The 17,472-nt window shown below is 45.6% G+C and overlaps 1 protein-coding gene across 1 annotated transcript in view; it reads right to left on the minus strand.

Annotated features, from left to right (window-relative positions):
* The window catches only part of CDH13 (cadherin 13), a gene marked incomplete at its 5' end in the record, with an annotated part of 275,847 nt that overhangs the window by 103,664 nt on the left and 154,711 nt on the right, over positions 1 to 17,472 (minus strand). The window contains 2 exons of the mRNA XM_008565414.1: positions 3,270 to 3,523; positions 9,919 to 10,101. Coding sequence (XP_008563636.1) covers positions 3,270 to 3,523; positions 9,919 to 10,101 — 437 coding nt within the window. The remainder of the gene's footprint in view (positions 1 to 3,269; positions 3,524 to 9,918; positions 10,102 to 17,472) is intronic.

A 17,472-nucleotide genomic window follows, 5' to 3' on the forward strand; every position in this document is an offset into this window, starting at 1 on the left:
GCTGGGAAAGGGATTACCAATTTGCAAAAGCTAGAACTCTTAGGCATATGGCCACAGACAAACACTGCAGCTGTTTTCTGAGGGTATTCGCAAGACTGAACTTGGTCGCAGTGGCTCTCTGTGGTTCCTGATTACTCAACATGCATCCCCATATTCTGGGAATGTTAGGAAAATGCCAAAATAATTTTCTCATAAGCCTATTTTGTACTTGAAATAATATTTTGTCTTTGAAACAATGTTTGCTTGTTGCACTAGTCTGGCCTCTAATCAGTACTTGCAGTTTTGGCTTCTGTGACTGAGCTCGCTTATCTATGCTAGCCTAGTGAATGCTGAGAAAAGAAAAAAAGAAATTGAAAACCCTGGAAGAGTCTGTTTATAAAAACTTTGTGAGACCTGAGCTCGGGGTCCAGGTTTGTAAGCATTAGCTTGTCTGGGCCTGCTGGTGTAATAAATACCTGACTCTCCAACCCTCTGAGTGCTGACTGCTTCTTGCTAAGTCTGTTTCCACAACAGAAACAGCCTCCTGTGTTTCTTTGGGTAACTACCTCTCCAAGTCCTTCTGGTTGGATGCGGGGGTCTGTGGTGGGCCCATGCACCAGGACCAGCCCACTGGCACTATCTGTCCTCCTGCTTTTCTGTTTGGGTCAGAGACATGTGTCCCATATGGTTCAGTGAGACCCAAACCTGGGCCTTGGGCTGGACTATTAACTGGGAAGGAGGATGCCTGTTTCTGCTGGTAGGATTGAGGACTTGTATTGCTGGTGGCCTCTCCCATCTTCAGACATACAGATATGGCTGAAGATGAAGCACACCCAGGGGGGATCGGAGCCAAGACATACAGAAGGAATATGGTCTGAGCACCTGAATTTCATCACACTGGATGCCCCGATCCCCATGGACTTTTAAATCAGGTGGGTGAATCCATGCATTACTGCCTTAAGTCACTCAGAGTTGGCCCTGGTGACTTGTGATTGAGGGTCGCACCTGCAATGATCAGACTTGCTGTGGAAACATGAAGACCTTCAGAACCTTCTACATCCCGCTTCCTCCCACAAGTCTCAGCCTAGTAATTTACAGCTTGCTTCCTCTGACACCTTCTCTCATGCAGTGGGTGCAACTGACATTCTACCTGTGCTAGGATGGGGACCCCAGCTCCCCAGCTCAGTAACTGAAACTTGTTCTCTTTGGCTTGAATCCTGGCCTTGGTAATCCTCATGTCATGGCCTGCCTCTGTACCCCAAGTACCATGCTCTGTTTCCCAGACAGGATTTCCTTCCCTCCTTCTTGGTCAGTGGCCGACAGGGGTGGGCAGCCACATCTGGGGACATCATCTCCCTGGACTGTCTGACAGAGTTCCCTGAGCTGGGGGGTTCATGACTCAAGCAAAGCTAACTTGCCCATGGGAACATGAACTGTGGGCCGAGGGATGCCAGGATGGAAAATGCCGGAGCTGGCTATTCCTCCCGTGAGATCCTGAAGTGCCAGCCTGCCAGTTCCTGTTACCTGCAACCTCAAGGATGCCCTAGTTCCTGTGCTCTCCCATGCCGGTTCTTCACATAACTCCTCGTCCTGTAAAGTAGTCATAGAATCTTTCAGCAAATTTCCCCTTTGCTTAAGTCAGCCAGAGTTGGTCCTAATCAAAGAATACAGACTGACCTGCCTCTCCCACTGTCTATCCCACCTCAGCGGGACCTGTAGCTCTGGGTCCCAGAGGCCTTCACCACCTCTCCTCGTTACATTAACACTTTCATGCCTGGCAGCACCCGAGCTTTGACAGCAACGGCAGAGTAAGTTGGTCCTAATCAAAGAATACAGACTGACCTGCCTCTCCCACTGTCTATCCCACCTCAGCAGGACCTGTAGCTCTGGGTCCCAGAGGCCTTCACCACCTCTCCTCGTTACATTAACACTTTCATGCCTGGCAGCACCCGAGCTGTGACAGCAACGGCAGAGTCGGTCCCAGAGGCCTTCACCACCTCTCCTCGTTACATTAACACTTTCATGCCTGGCAGCACCCGAGCTTTGACAGCAACGGCAGAGTACCAGGCTTAGCAATATCAACCCCATTGTAATTCATTTTATTTCCCCCAGAAGTCGCACGCATTTATTTCCCATTGTAGAAATACAAAGTGAAAGTTCGACTCCCCTAAAGACATCCTAAATTTGTCCAACTACCTTGCAGTCTGTTAAGCTAGAGGTTTCAGCATCTAAGTACTTAAAGAAAGCTTTCTTTTTGATGTTTAAATTGCATGTTTCTTTTGCCAGATACCAAGCAGGAAAAAAAAGGAAAGAAAGGAAAAAAAGACTGGCCACTTCAGATTCACATTATTATAATAGGATTTGGCATTATTTCACACCTTTATCTAGTTCATCATCTGGCATTTCAGAAAGTTGAGTTGTAAAAATGAATCACTTTTGGGACTGGAAGATAACTTTCTTCTCTGCCCATTGGCTCTGCGGTGAAGTGGCTGACTCGAGACTGATGCGTTTTCAGGTGTTTCAAATCAGGAAAATAAGACACACGTTTATTACAAGTGTGCCTAATACGCGATTATTTGTACCTCATATGAAGATTAGGTTTTGGAAGAGACAGATGAATGTCTTTTTTTGGCAGAGACGAGCGTGCACATGGATCTGCATGCTGATTTAAGTTTATCGCGCAGCAACGTTCCAATGAGGGGCTCTGGTATGCCTTGTATATATAGATGCACCGTGGGTTATGACCATTTAATTAAATGTCATTATGAAAATACCTTCTATCTAAGCACTGAGCAGAGCTTAAGAAAGGAGGACAGAAATTTTTGAGGACTTATTTTTTTGCCTGCTTTTTGTCAGGCAAAAACCCAACCACAATGGACCAAGAATGAGGCAATATCTCTGCTCCTTCCCCTTCCAATAGCTGGGAGTCAACTAGCATTTAGCAGATGGGAGGAGCATGGACGTTGCAGATTGTCCCATTTCTGTCCTGATTCCTCTGCCACCAAGCTGGGCTGCCTTGAGTAAGTTACTGCACCTCTCTGAATTCACAGTCCCCTGTCATAAGTGGAGTTAGCCAACCCCTTTCTCATAAAGCTGTGGAAATGATAAGCAAGGTCGTTTCTGAGATGCAGGAGGCCACACACTCTTATTTATGACTCTTTCCTCCCACTCACCCAGATTGTTGAGTTTAATTTAATGGTATTTTGCTCCTGACAACCAGCTTCTGCAACAGGAAAGGAAAAGCAATTCCTGCCTGCTTCCCATCTGTGGATCCGGAGCTGCTCACCCACCTGATGGTTTGATGCTGTAGGGAATCGGGGTCGGTGGCATTGACCGTCAGCAGCACGCTGCCCACGGAGATGTTCTCCTGCCTGGTCACCATCATGGGGTCTGGGTAGAAGACTGGACCCTCGTTGACATCCAGGACGGTGATGTGGACGGTTGCTGTGGAGCTGGGGCCATAGGCGACGTCGGGTACCAGCGGGTCTTCATTTTCCACTTTGATCAGCAGGGTGTGAAAGGCGGAAATCTCATAGTCCAGAGGCTGGAAAACAGACAGAGGGGGTCTCAGGACGTGTGTGTGCCATGAAGGACAGTCAGTTTCCCACAAAGTTCCTCTGACTTTCATGAGCAACAGCGGGTGTTTGGGGATGGATCTGGGTTTTGTGGGCTAAGCTGTAGGCAATTTGGAGATCCTCTTTAAGCAAAAGAATATTCAACATACAAATGCAAAATTAGGAATGGATGTTAAGATTTTTTTTAGACTGAGAAATAGAGACAACGGAGGACATGAGCCTTAGTGATCAGAGTCCCTCCCTTCTGAGATCTTTTTAGTCAACTCACTAGCAACGCTGACATTGAAGGACTTCCTACCTGTAACCTGTTACTCCACGGCCCCCAGTACTCACGGGGGCTTGGGTAAATGAGAGCCCAAGCTTCATAGCTGCACGATAAGATAATGCTGCCTCTGTGACCATCCATGGCAGACCAGATGGGACAGGTAGACCAAGTTTCATTTTCATGTTTCTCACTTACTTGCCATGACATCTAAAGGCTCGGGTCTCTACATCACTTAAATCTAGCATCTCCTGGCCCCCGTGCACTGTGTCCTGCAGGGTGTGATGTAGGGAAAGATCTGAGAGGCTGAGCCACATGGGATTAAGCTGCTGGGCCCTTCCCCGTGGAGGGCATTTGAAAACATATGGGGGCATTTTCGATTGTGCCATGACTTGGGGGTTTGACTGCCATTTACTAGGCAGGGGACAGTGATGCCAGACTCACAGCCATGTCCAGGACAGTCTGCCCAGTGCCAATAGGCTGCCCTGATGCAGACCACTTCAGGTGATTTTGCAAAGGGGCTGATAGAACCCACCTCCCCCCAGCTACGGTGTGGACTAACTCAGATCATGTCAAGGAAACCCCATTATAAACGTTATTACTACGGTGGTCATTCTCATCACAGAATGTCATGCATGCTATTCACTCAGTCACTCTCTTTCCAAACCATGAGAGGCACACAGTACAGTGAGTGGGATGTTTCCCAGAGTAGGGCTCCTGTCACCGAGGGTGCATGGGAGACATTTAGGTGAGATGAAAGCAAACTTTAATTTCAGCAGTTATCTTCCTGATGTTTCCTGGGAAGAACAAGCAGCTAACTCATCAGACCCATGCCCCAATGTGTATTCTTGCTGGAAGGACAGACGGAAGTGAGTCAAGGGATGTGGTGTACACTCAACTAAAAGCAGCAAACAGCAGCCATGCAGCATGCAAGGCATGTGGGAAATAGGAGCAGAGGTGAGGATGATTGACACTGGGTAAAGAGCTGCACTGGTGCAGGGACAGAAAAGGAATCTGGCAGGCTGAGCCGAGTGCCTTCAGGCAAATTACATTATCTCTCATGACAATTACAGCTAACGTGTACACAGGTGTATACAGTGCTAAGCTTTCCACACACTAGAAAGTGCACACAGGGGCATGGACACACACACACACACACACACACACACACACACACACACGAAACGCTTCCTGGTTGTGCCTGGACTTCCTCTCTTTGCCTGGAACAACTCTCAGCAGGGTTAGTTGCTGGGAAATAAGCAATTTGTGTGGCCAGCTCTTTCTCCTCAGCAGGGACCACTGGTTCTTAGTTCCCAAGGAAACAGCTTCCTTCCTTCCTTCCCTCCTTTCCTCCCTCCCTCCTTCCTTCCTGGGGCCTTCATCACTTGCAGCAAATGCTCTTGCTCTTATGACTATAAGCTCCCGGGAGGACGTAGACAGAGACCATTTCTTTCACTAGTGAATGCACAGCACAAGCACAGTGTCAGACCATAGTGGGCTCTGAACAAAGACCATGCAATGAATGAATGCATGAATGGATAACTACAATCCCTGTGCTTTTTTCTAGCACTAGTCCTTAGCAGCATGATGATCTATTATTTTGATTATGCAAAAATCTAATATGATTGGATATTTTCATCTTTTAAAAGTTACTCTGTAACTTTCTATTAAATAGAAAGACAGAGGAGTAGGGTCACCTCCTGGCCCTGATGCTTAATAACAGTGGGACCAGCAAGTCACTGCCCTTTGGAGTCTCAGCCTTCCTTTCAACAAAATCCTAGTGCAGAAGATTGTTGTAAAGATCAGGGGACAGGATGTATGGTGACTGCTTCCCACAGAGCTCAGCCTAGCATGGGTCATCCATCACCTTAAGAGGGTGAGGAAGAAGAATGTGGGATTGAAGTAGCTGGAAGAACCACTGCCCCAGCCCTGTTCTTCTGGCATGTTTCCAGGTGGACACTCCCTGAGTAGAATACTGGTTTCTGAGGAATTGAGTCATGAACAAAGCCACGGAGACAGGGAGCAGAGAGAGAGACAGAGAGAGAGAGCCAAACAGCATGAGCCTGGTCTTTTCTAGGGAGCAGAGACTCTCCAGTGTTTACTTCCATTTGCACAACGTGGGATTTAATAATTCCAGTTGTAAGATGCTCAGGCCAGGCCATCTGGAGCTGGTGAGATGTAGGTCTTCACTACCAGTCCCTTCCAAGGGTTGTCCCTTGGATTAAGAAACCCTCTGTTATCTTGGGCACACAACTTTATTAATGTGCTTTCTCTGGTGCTGGGCCTCTGTGTTGGAGGTGGGAGGAAATTAACAATGCTCCTGACAGAAGCTATAGAGATGCGATTCAATCACATTTTATCAAGAGTCACAAGAGGGAGTAGACCATTTCCCTGGAGTATTTAAAGTCCAGAAAATTTGACCCACATGGGAAGGACAGAAGACCTGGGGTTTGCTGTCTCAAAGAGGGAAGTGATCTGATAGTGATTTTTTAAGCCTATGACATGCTTGGGGATCAAGGATGCTTTCTGGATGTCTTCTTCTTTGAAGACAGAAGAGAAAATAGACTTAAAATACAGGGCGAAAGAAGAACTTTTTGACAGTTTTGGAATAGGCTTACAGAATAACTTAGGGCGTTTCTGACCAGAAAGTTTTAATGATGAAACAGGTGCTCATTTGCCTGAACCATGAGGCTTCAGTCCTGTTGGGAGGCAGGACCCACTGGAAACCAGCACAGTCCTGAGACTCCTGCTGGTTCTTCCTGAGACTGCTAACTGGTTAGGGCAGACCTTACTCACCTCTTACTGTAGAGGCCAAAAGACCAGATCTGACTTTCTCAGCTTTCCAGGAAGCTAAGGATAAACATGAGCCATTGGCCCATGAAACACCAATGGAGACTGGCTGAGGGATACTTGGAAGAGATTGTTTCCTGATAAGAGGAGAGGGGCACATGAAAGCACAACCTCCCACTTGCCTGGCTGTCTTTGTGTTTCCCGCCTTGGGACATAGCAGTGGGAGGACTCGATGCCCGGGGCTTTGGCAGGCATTTTGTGTCTACGAGGAAAAATCCAAAAGTATCTGAGGTACCCCCTACTGGCTCTCTGACACCTTGAACTGCCAGCCAATTCTGCACTGGCCCACCTTCACCAAGTTATGAAAATCCTTAGATTCTCTTTATTATTTAAACTACTGTCAGTCTGGCATCCTGTTACTTGTGGCAGAAAGCATTCCTAACGAATGCACCGGATTGCTGACACAGTGGAAAGCATCAGAGAGCGTAGCCAGATTAAACTACTGTCAGTCTGGCATCCTGTTACTTGTGGCAGAAAGCATTCCTAACGAATGCACTGGATTGCTGACACAGTGGAAAGCATCAGAGAGCGTAGCCAGCCCTGTCTCTAGAAGGCTGTCCTGGGGCTTTGCCTCACATGTGCTGAGAGGCAGGGAGAGCTCAAGGCTCTTCTCCTACTGATTCGTGCAGCCAGAGGGAAGGGAGTGTGCATCCAATTCTGAAGCAAAGGAAGTCCACGCACTACTAAGTCGAAGCTCAGTGAGAGTCCAGCCTCTCTGGGCACTCAGGAATTTTCAGGGAGGGCAGATGTGTTGGTGGAAACACCTTCTCCTAAGGCCCTGTGAACAACAGCGTCACCTGGTGCACCTCTCCCTCATATTCTGACCCAGCAGACCTGAGAAGGGCCCAGGAGCATGCATTTTAACTAGCATTCCAGACGACTCTTATATACACCAGCATTTGAGAGCTACAGGATTGTGGATCAACACAGGAGTGTGGGGAGAGGATAACAGCTACTTCCTGTGAGTCTAGTTTTGCTTGTATTTAGCAAACACATTTTGGGGGAGAACTGAGCTCTTCCAGGGTTCATGATGGAGATGTATATTTACTTAAGTTTTATCTTCAAGCTGCAGGTTTGGAAAATTGCCTGACAGCTTCTATAGACACAGGACTAGCTGTGGAGGAGAGCGAGGGGCTGTTATCTTACAACTTCTACAGCTTTGAAAGTGCAGCCACTGTTATCTCACGACTTCCACAGCTTTGAAAGTGCAGCCATGGATGCAGAAGGCCAGTGCCAGGGTCTCCTGACAACTTTGCCATTGCCTGTGTTATTGGGGAAGAATTGGGATGATCCAGAGCATGAAAAGGATCAGAACTTGAGAGAAATCCAGACTCCTCATCCTCTGGAACAAGCCAGAAGTGTCTCTGAGATCTGCCACTCTTGTGGCTCTGGGTCCTGCCCCCAGGGGCGTTGTGAGACTTTGTCAGTGAAGATGTTTATGTGGCTCTGTGGAAAGATGAATAACTGCCCCCCCCCAATATGTCCACGTCCTAATCCCTGAGACTGTGGATATGTGACCTCACAGGGCAAAATGACTTTGTAGACGTGATCAAGTTAAGGATTTTGAGATCAGAGATTGTCCTGGATTATCCAGTGGACCCAATGGCATCACAAGGGCCCACATAGGAGGGAGGTGGGAAGGTTGAAGGAGAGAGCAGGAAATGTGGCGATGGATGCAGAGGGTCTGCGTCAGAGAGATCAGCAGATGTTGCACTGCTGGCTTTGAAGACGGAGGAAGGGTCCAGGAGCCAAAGAATGCAGAGACCTCTGGGTGCTGGAAATGGTAAGAAAAGTCATTCTGCCCCAGAGCCTCCAGAAGGAGCATAGTCCTGCCCACACCTTGATTTCAGCCCAGTGAGAACCATGTTGGGCTTCCAACCTTCAGAATTGTAAGATAATATATTCATGTTCTTTTTTCAGCCACTGAATTTGTGGTAACTTTTTATAGCAGCAATAGGAAACTGACACAGGCTGTCAGTACCAGTGCCTGTTCTAAATGTTTCACGTAATAGCTCATGAAATCTCTGCAATGGCTGTAGACTGAATGTTTGTCTCCCCCCAGAATTCATAAGTTGAAATCACAGCCCCCAATGTTAGGGTATTAGGAGGTGGGGCCATTGATAGGTGATTAGATCATGATGCGGAACCATCATGAGTGAGATTAGTGCCCTTCTAAAAGAGACTCCAGGGAGCTGCCATGCCCCTTTCACTATGTGAGGACCCAGCAAGAAGGCACCCTCTATGAACCAGGAAGTCCTCATCAGACACCAAATCTGCCAGTGCCTTGATCTTGGACTTCCCAACCTCCAGAACTGTGAGAAATAAATGACTGTTTATAAGCCACCCACCTACAGTAATTTGATCTAGCAGTCCAAGTGGACTATGACAGCAACCTAAGGGGTAGGTTATATTATCTTCATGTTACAGATGAGGAAACTGAGGCACAGAAAATGCAGGTAGGTGCCTTGGCCGTGGACACACAGGGAGCAGGCAGTGATGTCCCTGCTCTGCCCACTGTTATTATTATTATAAACAAAATTACTTTCTGCTTTTGGGGCAAATAGCTTCATCCACTAGAAAAGAAAATGTGTTCCAGTGAAGGTCCTGGTCACCGGCAGAAACTCTCCCCAGAACTTGCAAGACAGAGTGAAGCTGTGTGAAAATTCCTTCTTCTAGGGTACTAAGACAACCTCCATCAGCCATTGGTGCCACCACCCTCCCATCTAGTATTTCTGGATTACGAGCAGGAGCCCAGGGCTTTGCATTTATAGGCACATTTCCTCCTTGTTCCACTTGTACCCAGAGAAAGGGCCAGACTGCAAGGCTCACAGAAGGCTTCACACCAGGAATTATTTCAAGTGTGTTTTTGAGGGAGTAATAGAGATTCTGCTAAGAAAGATTAAGAAGAAATGTAATTGTCCACATTTTGAGCACAGATCTTTAAAAAGCCTTCGCATGTCCCATTTTTGCATATCTTTTGATAATTCATGGGCAAACATATGGAGAATCTCATTCACAACTTGATTTTGGTTTTCTTAAACTTATACCTAAGTTTGAATTTTTTAGAACCTGTGAACAGGTTTATTCTATGGCTGCTGGTTTATGCTGCTGAGGATACAAGGGCTCGCGTAAGCCATGAAGAAGAGATTAGGAGAATCTATCCATGACCTTCTGGACCCGGTGACTGTCCGAGCCCTTTCGTGTGGCCCTCAGTGCTCGCACGGCGAGAGCGGCCATCAGAAGCACCCTTACTTTAACAACGGAAAGCATCCCCTCGTTGGTTTGGGGGTTGGTGTGGATCTCGAAGCTCTGCCCCGGGTTTCCATTGATGATGGTGTAGGCAGCCCTCCACGCGCCTGTGCTGGGATCGTCTTTGTCTTCAACTGTCAGATTGACAATAACTCCCACAGCTCCTTCCTCGACTGTGGCTTGAAACTGCAAACAAAGCAGACGGTAACTGTCAATAATTTGAAAAAACATAGCAAAGACCCTTTACAGAGTTCTTACCATCTGCTTGGTACTGGGTATGTTACACACATCATCTCACTTAATAATAAATAATAACATAGGAGGGTTATGGCCTGGAAGGTCCTACGCTCCACCTCACAGCTTTCCTTGAACTCGGGCGAGGCTGCAAGATTAACTTCTTGCCTGCAGAATGTGGCAGAACGATGCTTGCTGTGGCGGGGCTGGGCTGCACTGGGTAGGAGGGTTTAGAGAACAGCAGCTGTGCCTCCTCTCTGTAATTCTTCTCCCTCTGCAACCTGAACGCAGACAACCACAAAACCCAAGGGTGGATGGAGTCCCAAGGGAGAAGCTTGGGTCCCCAAGTCACGGCATGGAGGGGTAAAGCCTGGTGGCCAGGAACACTCGACCTGAACTATTGCTGAATCAGAAACAAACTTCTATTGAGTTCAAGTGACTCTACCTTCTTGTCTGCATTTGTTCTTGCAGCCTCGCCTACCTGAAACACGATGACCAGACAAGCAGAGCGCTAGGACCCTGATGGAGGGACCGAACAAACTTCTATTGAGTTCAAGTGACTCTACCTTCTTGTCTGCATTTGTTCTTGCAGCCTCACCTACCTGAAACATGATGACCAGACAAGCAAAGCACTAGGACCCTGATGGAGGGACCAGGATCAAAGTGCAGTGTTTGACCCCAGAGCCTCTTCCAGACCCCACCCTCTTCTCTAATGAAGAAAAGCAATTTCAGCCTTCCCACCCCTTGCCCACAACTAATATGACTATTTTCTAAGAAAATGTATAAATCAATTGTTTGGAGCCTTGTACCTGTGTTTTTATTGTAATACATCACAAATACTTGTTCCAAGTAGGTGTGATGAAAATAAATCAATAAATGAAAAATCAGCTTTACCATAGATAGAGAATTTCACAAGCTATTGTTAGCACATTCCTTTGAGCTGGAAGCATAAAGCCTTGTTTTGGTGCTTACCTCTGACATACTACAGGTGAATAGTAATCTGTTTGCAAATATTTTATAAACAAGTAATACCAATAAGCTGACAACAAGAAGAAATATCTTAGAATTTCAATTAGTAGGAAAGTAAATCTAGAGACAGTAAGATGATGTCAAAAAGCTGTTGTGTTCAAAGAGAAGTAATTTGAGAAATGAGGTTTCAAAAGCAGCGACTGATTAATTGACTTGCACATCATTAATCATCAGCCTTAATCCTGATGCCTTGGGGGTGGGGGGGGAGACGGAAACTAATTTGTCTATCACACCTTAGCACACCTGGGCCAGTTGTTTGCCTTCCATAACAGGGGCTCTGGAAAATTCTTAGAATATGCATGCAGGATGGAATATAGCTGGGATGAGGAGGGACACTGAACATACTGTCACACAGAGCCAGCTCCATGGTCAGTTATCTTGACCTGATTCCTCTGGTTCTCGTTTAAGTGAGATCAATTGGTCCTATCTTCTATTTTTCCCTCCTCTCACAAAAATCATAGAATTCCTGAGCTAGAAAACTAGACCAGTGGTTCTCAGCCCTGTCTGCACATTAGAGTCTCCTAGGGGGCTTTTCAAAAGAATTCCTGGGTTCTATTCCAATTCAGCTGGTTTGGGGTAAGGCCTAGGATTCAGTATTTCCTAAACTTGTCCAGATAAATCTAATACACAGTGCAGAGTGAGAAACACGATGGAGTCCAAGTCTAAGGAAGGGGTAGGAGTCAAGGGGCAGGGGTGCATGGGGAGGACGGAACGGTGTGGAGGGGTCCCCTATGCATCTGGGCTCAGCAGGAAGGAGTGCTATGATCAATTACTGCTATCTGCTGTGTATCCAGGAGGGGGCTTTGGTGATATAACAGGGGCTCTGGAAAATTCTTAGAATATGCATGCAGGATGGAATATAGCTGGGATGAGGAGGGACACTGAACATACTGTCACACAGAGCCAGCTCCATGGTCAGTTATCTTGACCTGATTCCTCTGGTTCTCGTTTAAGTGAGATCAATTGGTCCTATCTTCTATTTTTCCCTCCTCTCACAAAAATCATAGAATTCCTGAGCTAGAAAACTAGACCAGTGGTTCTCAGCCCTGTCTGCACATTAGAGTCTCCTAGGGGGCTTTTCAAAAGAATTCCTGGGTTCTATTCCAATTCAGCTGGTTTGGGGTAAGGCCTAGGATTCAGTATTTCCTAAACTTGTCCAGATAAATCTAATACACAGTGCAGAGTGAGAAACACGATGGAGTCCAAGTCTAAGGAAGGGGTAGGAGTCAAGGGGCAGGGGTGCATGGGGAGGACTGAGCGGTGTGGAGGGGTCCCCTATGCATCTGGGCTCAGCAGGAAGGAGTGCTATGATCAATTACTGCTATCTGCTGTGTATCCAGGAGGGGGCTTTGGTGACACGTCTGCTATCTAATGCCTTCAGATTGCAGTTAGTGAACCAAAGGTCAGACCCAAGTCTCNGGATCAAAGTGCAGTGTTTGACCCCAGAGCCTCTTCCAGACCCCACCCTCTTCTCTAATGAAGAAAAGCAATTTCAGCCTTCCCACCCCTTGCCCACAACTAATATGACTATTTTCTAAGAAAATGTATAAATCAATTGTTTGGAGCCTTGTACCTGTGTTTTTATTGTAATACATCACAAATACTTGTTCCAAGTAGGTGTGATGAAAATAAATCAATAAATGAAAAATCAGCTTTACCATAGATAGAGAATTTCACAAGCTATTGTTAGCACATTCCTTTGAGCTGGAAGCATAAAGCCTTGTTTTGGTGCTTACCTCTGACATACTACAGGTGAATAGTAATCTGTTTGCAAATATTTTATAAACAAGTAATACCAATAAGCTGACAACAAGAAGAAATATCTTAGAATTTCAATTAGTAGGAAAGTAAATCTAGAGACAGTAAGATGATGTCAAAAAGCTGTTGTGTTCAAAGAGAAGTAATTTGAGAAATGAGGTTTCAAAAGCAGCGACTGATTAATTGACTTGCACATCATTAATCATCAGCCTTAATCCTGATGCCTTGGGGGTGGGGGGGGAGACGGAAACTAATTTGTCTATCACACCTTAGCACACCTGGGCCAGTTGTTTGCCTTCCATAACAGGGGCTCTGGAAAATTCTTAGAATATGCATGCAGGATGGAATATAGCTGGGATGAGGAGGGACACTGAACATACTGTCACACAGAGCCAGCTCCATGGTCAGTTATCTTGACCTGATTCCTCTGGTTCTCGTTTAAGTGAGATCAATTGGTCCTATCTTCTATTTTTCCCTCCTCTCACAAAAATCATAGAATTCCTGAGCTAGAAAACTAGACCAGTGGTTCTCAGCCATGTCTGCACATTAGAGTCTCCTAGGGGGCTTTTCAAAAGAATTCCTGGGTTCTATTCCAATTCAGCTGGTTTGGGGTAAGGCCTAGGATTCAGTATTTCCTAAACTTGTCCAGATAAATCTAATACACAGTGCAGAGTGAGAAACACGATGGAGTCCAAGTCTAAGGAAGGGGTAGGAGTCAAGGGGCAGGGGTGCATGGGGAGGACGGAACGGTGTGGAGGGGTCCCCTATGCATCTGGGCTCAGCAGGAAGGAGTGCTATGATCAATTACTGCTATCTGCTGTGTATCCAGGAGGGGGCTTTGGTGATACGTCTGCTATCTAATGCCTTCAGATTGCAGTTAGTGAACCAAAGGTCAGACCCAAGTCTCCTGGATTCCAATAATCTCTGCTCTCAACCAGTTCTGCTAGTCAAGCCCACCTAAAAGCCCATTCCCTAGGCCAGTCCTTCACCTCCTGATATGGTTCAGAGCCAGAGGACTAGTTCTCTGTCCATACTGATCACAGCAGACATCAGCTCATAACCTGTCCTTGGAGCTCTTCTGACATCCGTACTGAGTTGTGCTAATGTTAGAGGATGCTGGGCACAACCTGCTAGGTAGAAAGGTTGTTAACATCCAATACATTCATGAGAAGTTGCTTTGTCAAAGCAGATGAGTTTCAGGTTGCCAAGATGCAAAAGCTATAGCAGACCACGATTTGAGGAGGCTGGAGGCCCTGTGTGTATCTGTCTTGCTCAGGGCTTTATCTCCAGCCCCTCACACAGCACTAGGTGCACAGAAGGGCTTCAGAAGATATTTGTTGAATGAATGAATGGCCTTAAATACAGGAAATGGGATCAGGCAGCAGAGGTGAGGCCTGAGAGGGAACATGAAAGGCTATGCTCACCATATGGGAGCAAGTCTCAGCGGGACTGACTCACTGATGGATGCCTGATTCTAGCACTTGCCTGAATGTTCCAGAAGGGTGTGGGTGGGCTGATGTCCCTTGTTCTCAGGGCATCTTCAGCAGGACTGCATCACAACTCTCATGGACCCTGGGGACTTTTGTCTTCACCAACCCTCCTACCATAACACATGCTCATGGGATTTAAAATTTTCACTTTCATGATGTGAGGAAAAGAATTACAAATTTGTTTGACCCCAAGAGCTCTTTTTTCCTTCTGATTTTAGGGTCACAGCTTTATGCCAATGGTATCTAATGGATGCATCATCCCCAATCCTCAGTTCATAGCACAGTGCCCAACACATGACCAGGTCTGAAGATCTGATGGATGCATGGATTAATTAATTAATTAAATTAACATCTAGGCCATGTCTAACTGAGACAGCCTGTGAAGCTTCTCCCACAGCACTGAGATTTTCATGTCTGCAGCACCTACTGAGGGGACTGGCACAGAATACCTTTTTAGTGCACGAGCAAATGAATCCAAGCGGAATGGGATAGTGGTGACGTTCCGGGAATTCTCAGAAGTGTGTATTGTGTCACTCATGTGTCCTTAATTGTAGTAATGGGTCCACAGTTACAGTTATCTACCTACCATGTATCTATTCATCCATCCATCCATCCATCCATCCATCCATCCATCCATCCATCCATCCCCCATCCATCTAGGGATACACTAGCAAACAAAATAGATGTGGTGTATTGTCTCATGGAGATTATAGGCTAGAAGGAGAGACATATGAAATAAATGTATAATTATAAAAATGTGTTAGAGGCCAGCCTGTGGCTCACTCGGGAGAGTGTGGTGCTGATAATACCAAGGCCATGGGTTCGGATCCCATATAGGGATGGACGCTTAGCTCACTGGGTGAGCGTGGTGCTGACAACACCAAGTCAAGGGTTAAGATCCCCTTACTGGTCATCTTTTTTTTAAAAAAATGTGTTAATTTCTAGGAAAGAAATCACACTGTTCTTGGAGTCTGTAGCACTGCGTGTTGGGGATGGGGGTCGGGTACCTGACCCAGGCTGGGGAGGATTGTCCAAGAAAAATTCCCAGAACTGAAAGAAGAGGAGGNAAAAATGTGTTAGGGGCCAGCCTGTGGCTCACTCGGGAGAGTGTGGTGCTGATAATACCAAGGCCATGGGTTCGGATCCCATATAGGGATGGACGCTTAGCTCACTGGGTGAGCGTGGTGCTGACAACACCAAGTCAAGGGTTAAGATCCCCTTACTGGTCATCTTTTTTTTAAAAAAATGTGTTAATTTCTAGGAAAGAAATCACACTGTTCTTGGAGTCTGTAGCACTGCGTGTTGGGGATGGGGGTCGGGTACCTGACCCAGGCTGGGGAGGATTGTCCAAGAAAAATTCCCAGAACTGAAAGAAGAGGAGGAGTTCGTGAGGTGATGGGGAGAGCATTCCTGGCATCTGGAATAGCAGGAGAAAAGGTGCATGAAGGGAACAAAAGGAAGGTGGATACGGCTGGAATGTAGGGAGGACCAGGGAGAATTGTTTGATATTAGACTCCAGAGGTGAACAGAGTCAGATGAGGCAGGGCCTGTAGGCCAAGGAAAGGCACGTGGAATTTATCTTGAAAGCAAAGTGGAGTCTAATCAAGAAACTGGGTTATGTTTAAATCTACTCCTGAGAGAATGCAAAAAAAAAAAAAAATCTTTAAATATAAAAAACATTCAATACAATTATTATAGTCGTTGTTAAGGCCATTATCTGATTCCTGCATAAACTATAAAGCCAGTTTCTTTGAGCATCCATTTAGAAACTCATTATGGCTTAATTAAATACTCATTCTATTAATTCTATTCAATGTTTTAACCCCATTATGTAATTCAAGAATGGAAAATTAAATAGATTAAAATGAAATAGTACCATTTTACATTTCTATAGCAATGCTCACTTTGTGATTTAAAAACAATAGACCTACATTAATTTACCAAACCAGAGAGAGAGGAATTATTGATTGAAACATTATTTTCTTTAATTGGAAAAAAATAGATAAAGTTACTTTTCTGTTAAACTGTGTGGCAAATCAAATACCAGATGTAAAATGTATTTTTACACAACCATTATGTGTTATGGGCTTGTTGGGACAACGTACTGAGGCTTGTTAGCTCTTTCCTCCCAATTCAGAACTGAGCTATTTTGTTTTCCTTTCTCTGACAAGGTGGGTGAGTTACATGATGGGCATTTAGAATGAGATCGTTGGGACTGGCTGCAAAGGTCATCGCCGGGGGAAGAAGGATTTGAATCTTATCATACACCAAGAACGGACGATCTTCTTCATAGAGCAGAGAGTTAGTCTTGTGGTTAACCTGGAATATGGAAATAATGATCAGGATGGAAAGATGCAGGATGGTTCTAAAAGGACTGAACATATGGAAGCTTGCGTGCTTGACCGTTGGAATCCACGTTCATGAGCTGTCAACCCGGAAGTTTCAGAGAGAACTGATGTTGAACATGAAAAGCTGGGATGTAATCATCCGGGCCTTGGCTTTGGCAAATTAAAAGATACAGTCTCAGAAAGAGTTATAAACCTAATTCCTAACTGAGAGGATTAAGGGACATGGGAGAGATCATCAGAAATTTAACTCACAAACACTTTTATGAGTCTATGTTTACATAAAGGACACAGACACAGTTTATTGGAAGAATCTAACCTCTTGCTGATAGTCTAATGGATAGAAACTATGACTGATATAAATAAGATAATGCATTTAAAGAGCTTGGCACATTACCCAGCATACATATAGTAAGAGGCCAATATTTGTTAGAAATGATAATGATGATTGACCTTACTCTGCATCATATGAAATTCTTATTAATAAATTGGAGAATATGGTTCAGACCCCCAAGACTCTTTTCGTTCTTATCACAGTCTGCCTTATACTGTAGTTATTTGTGTATATATCTCATTTCCCTGAATTGGTGTGGAAGAAGCTCTTTTCTTTTCAGTTTTGTGTACCTGATACACACTTGCTTGTCTTTTTTTTTTTTTTTTTGTCTTTTTCCGTGTCCGGCAACGGATCGCAACCCTCAGTG

The sequence above is a fragment of the Galeopterus variegatus genome, unplaced genomic scaffold (assembly GCF_000696425.1).
Source record: "Galeopterus variegatus unplaced genomic scaffold, G_variegatus-3.0.2 Scaffold197, whole genome shotgun sequence".
NCBI lineage: Eukaryota > Metazoa > Chordata > Mammalia > Dermoptera > Cynocephalidae > Galeopterus > Galeopterus variegatus.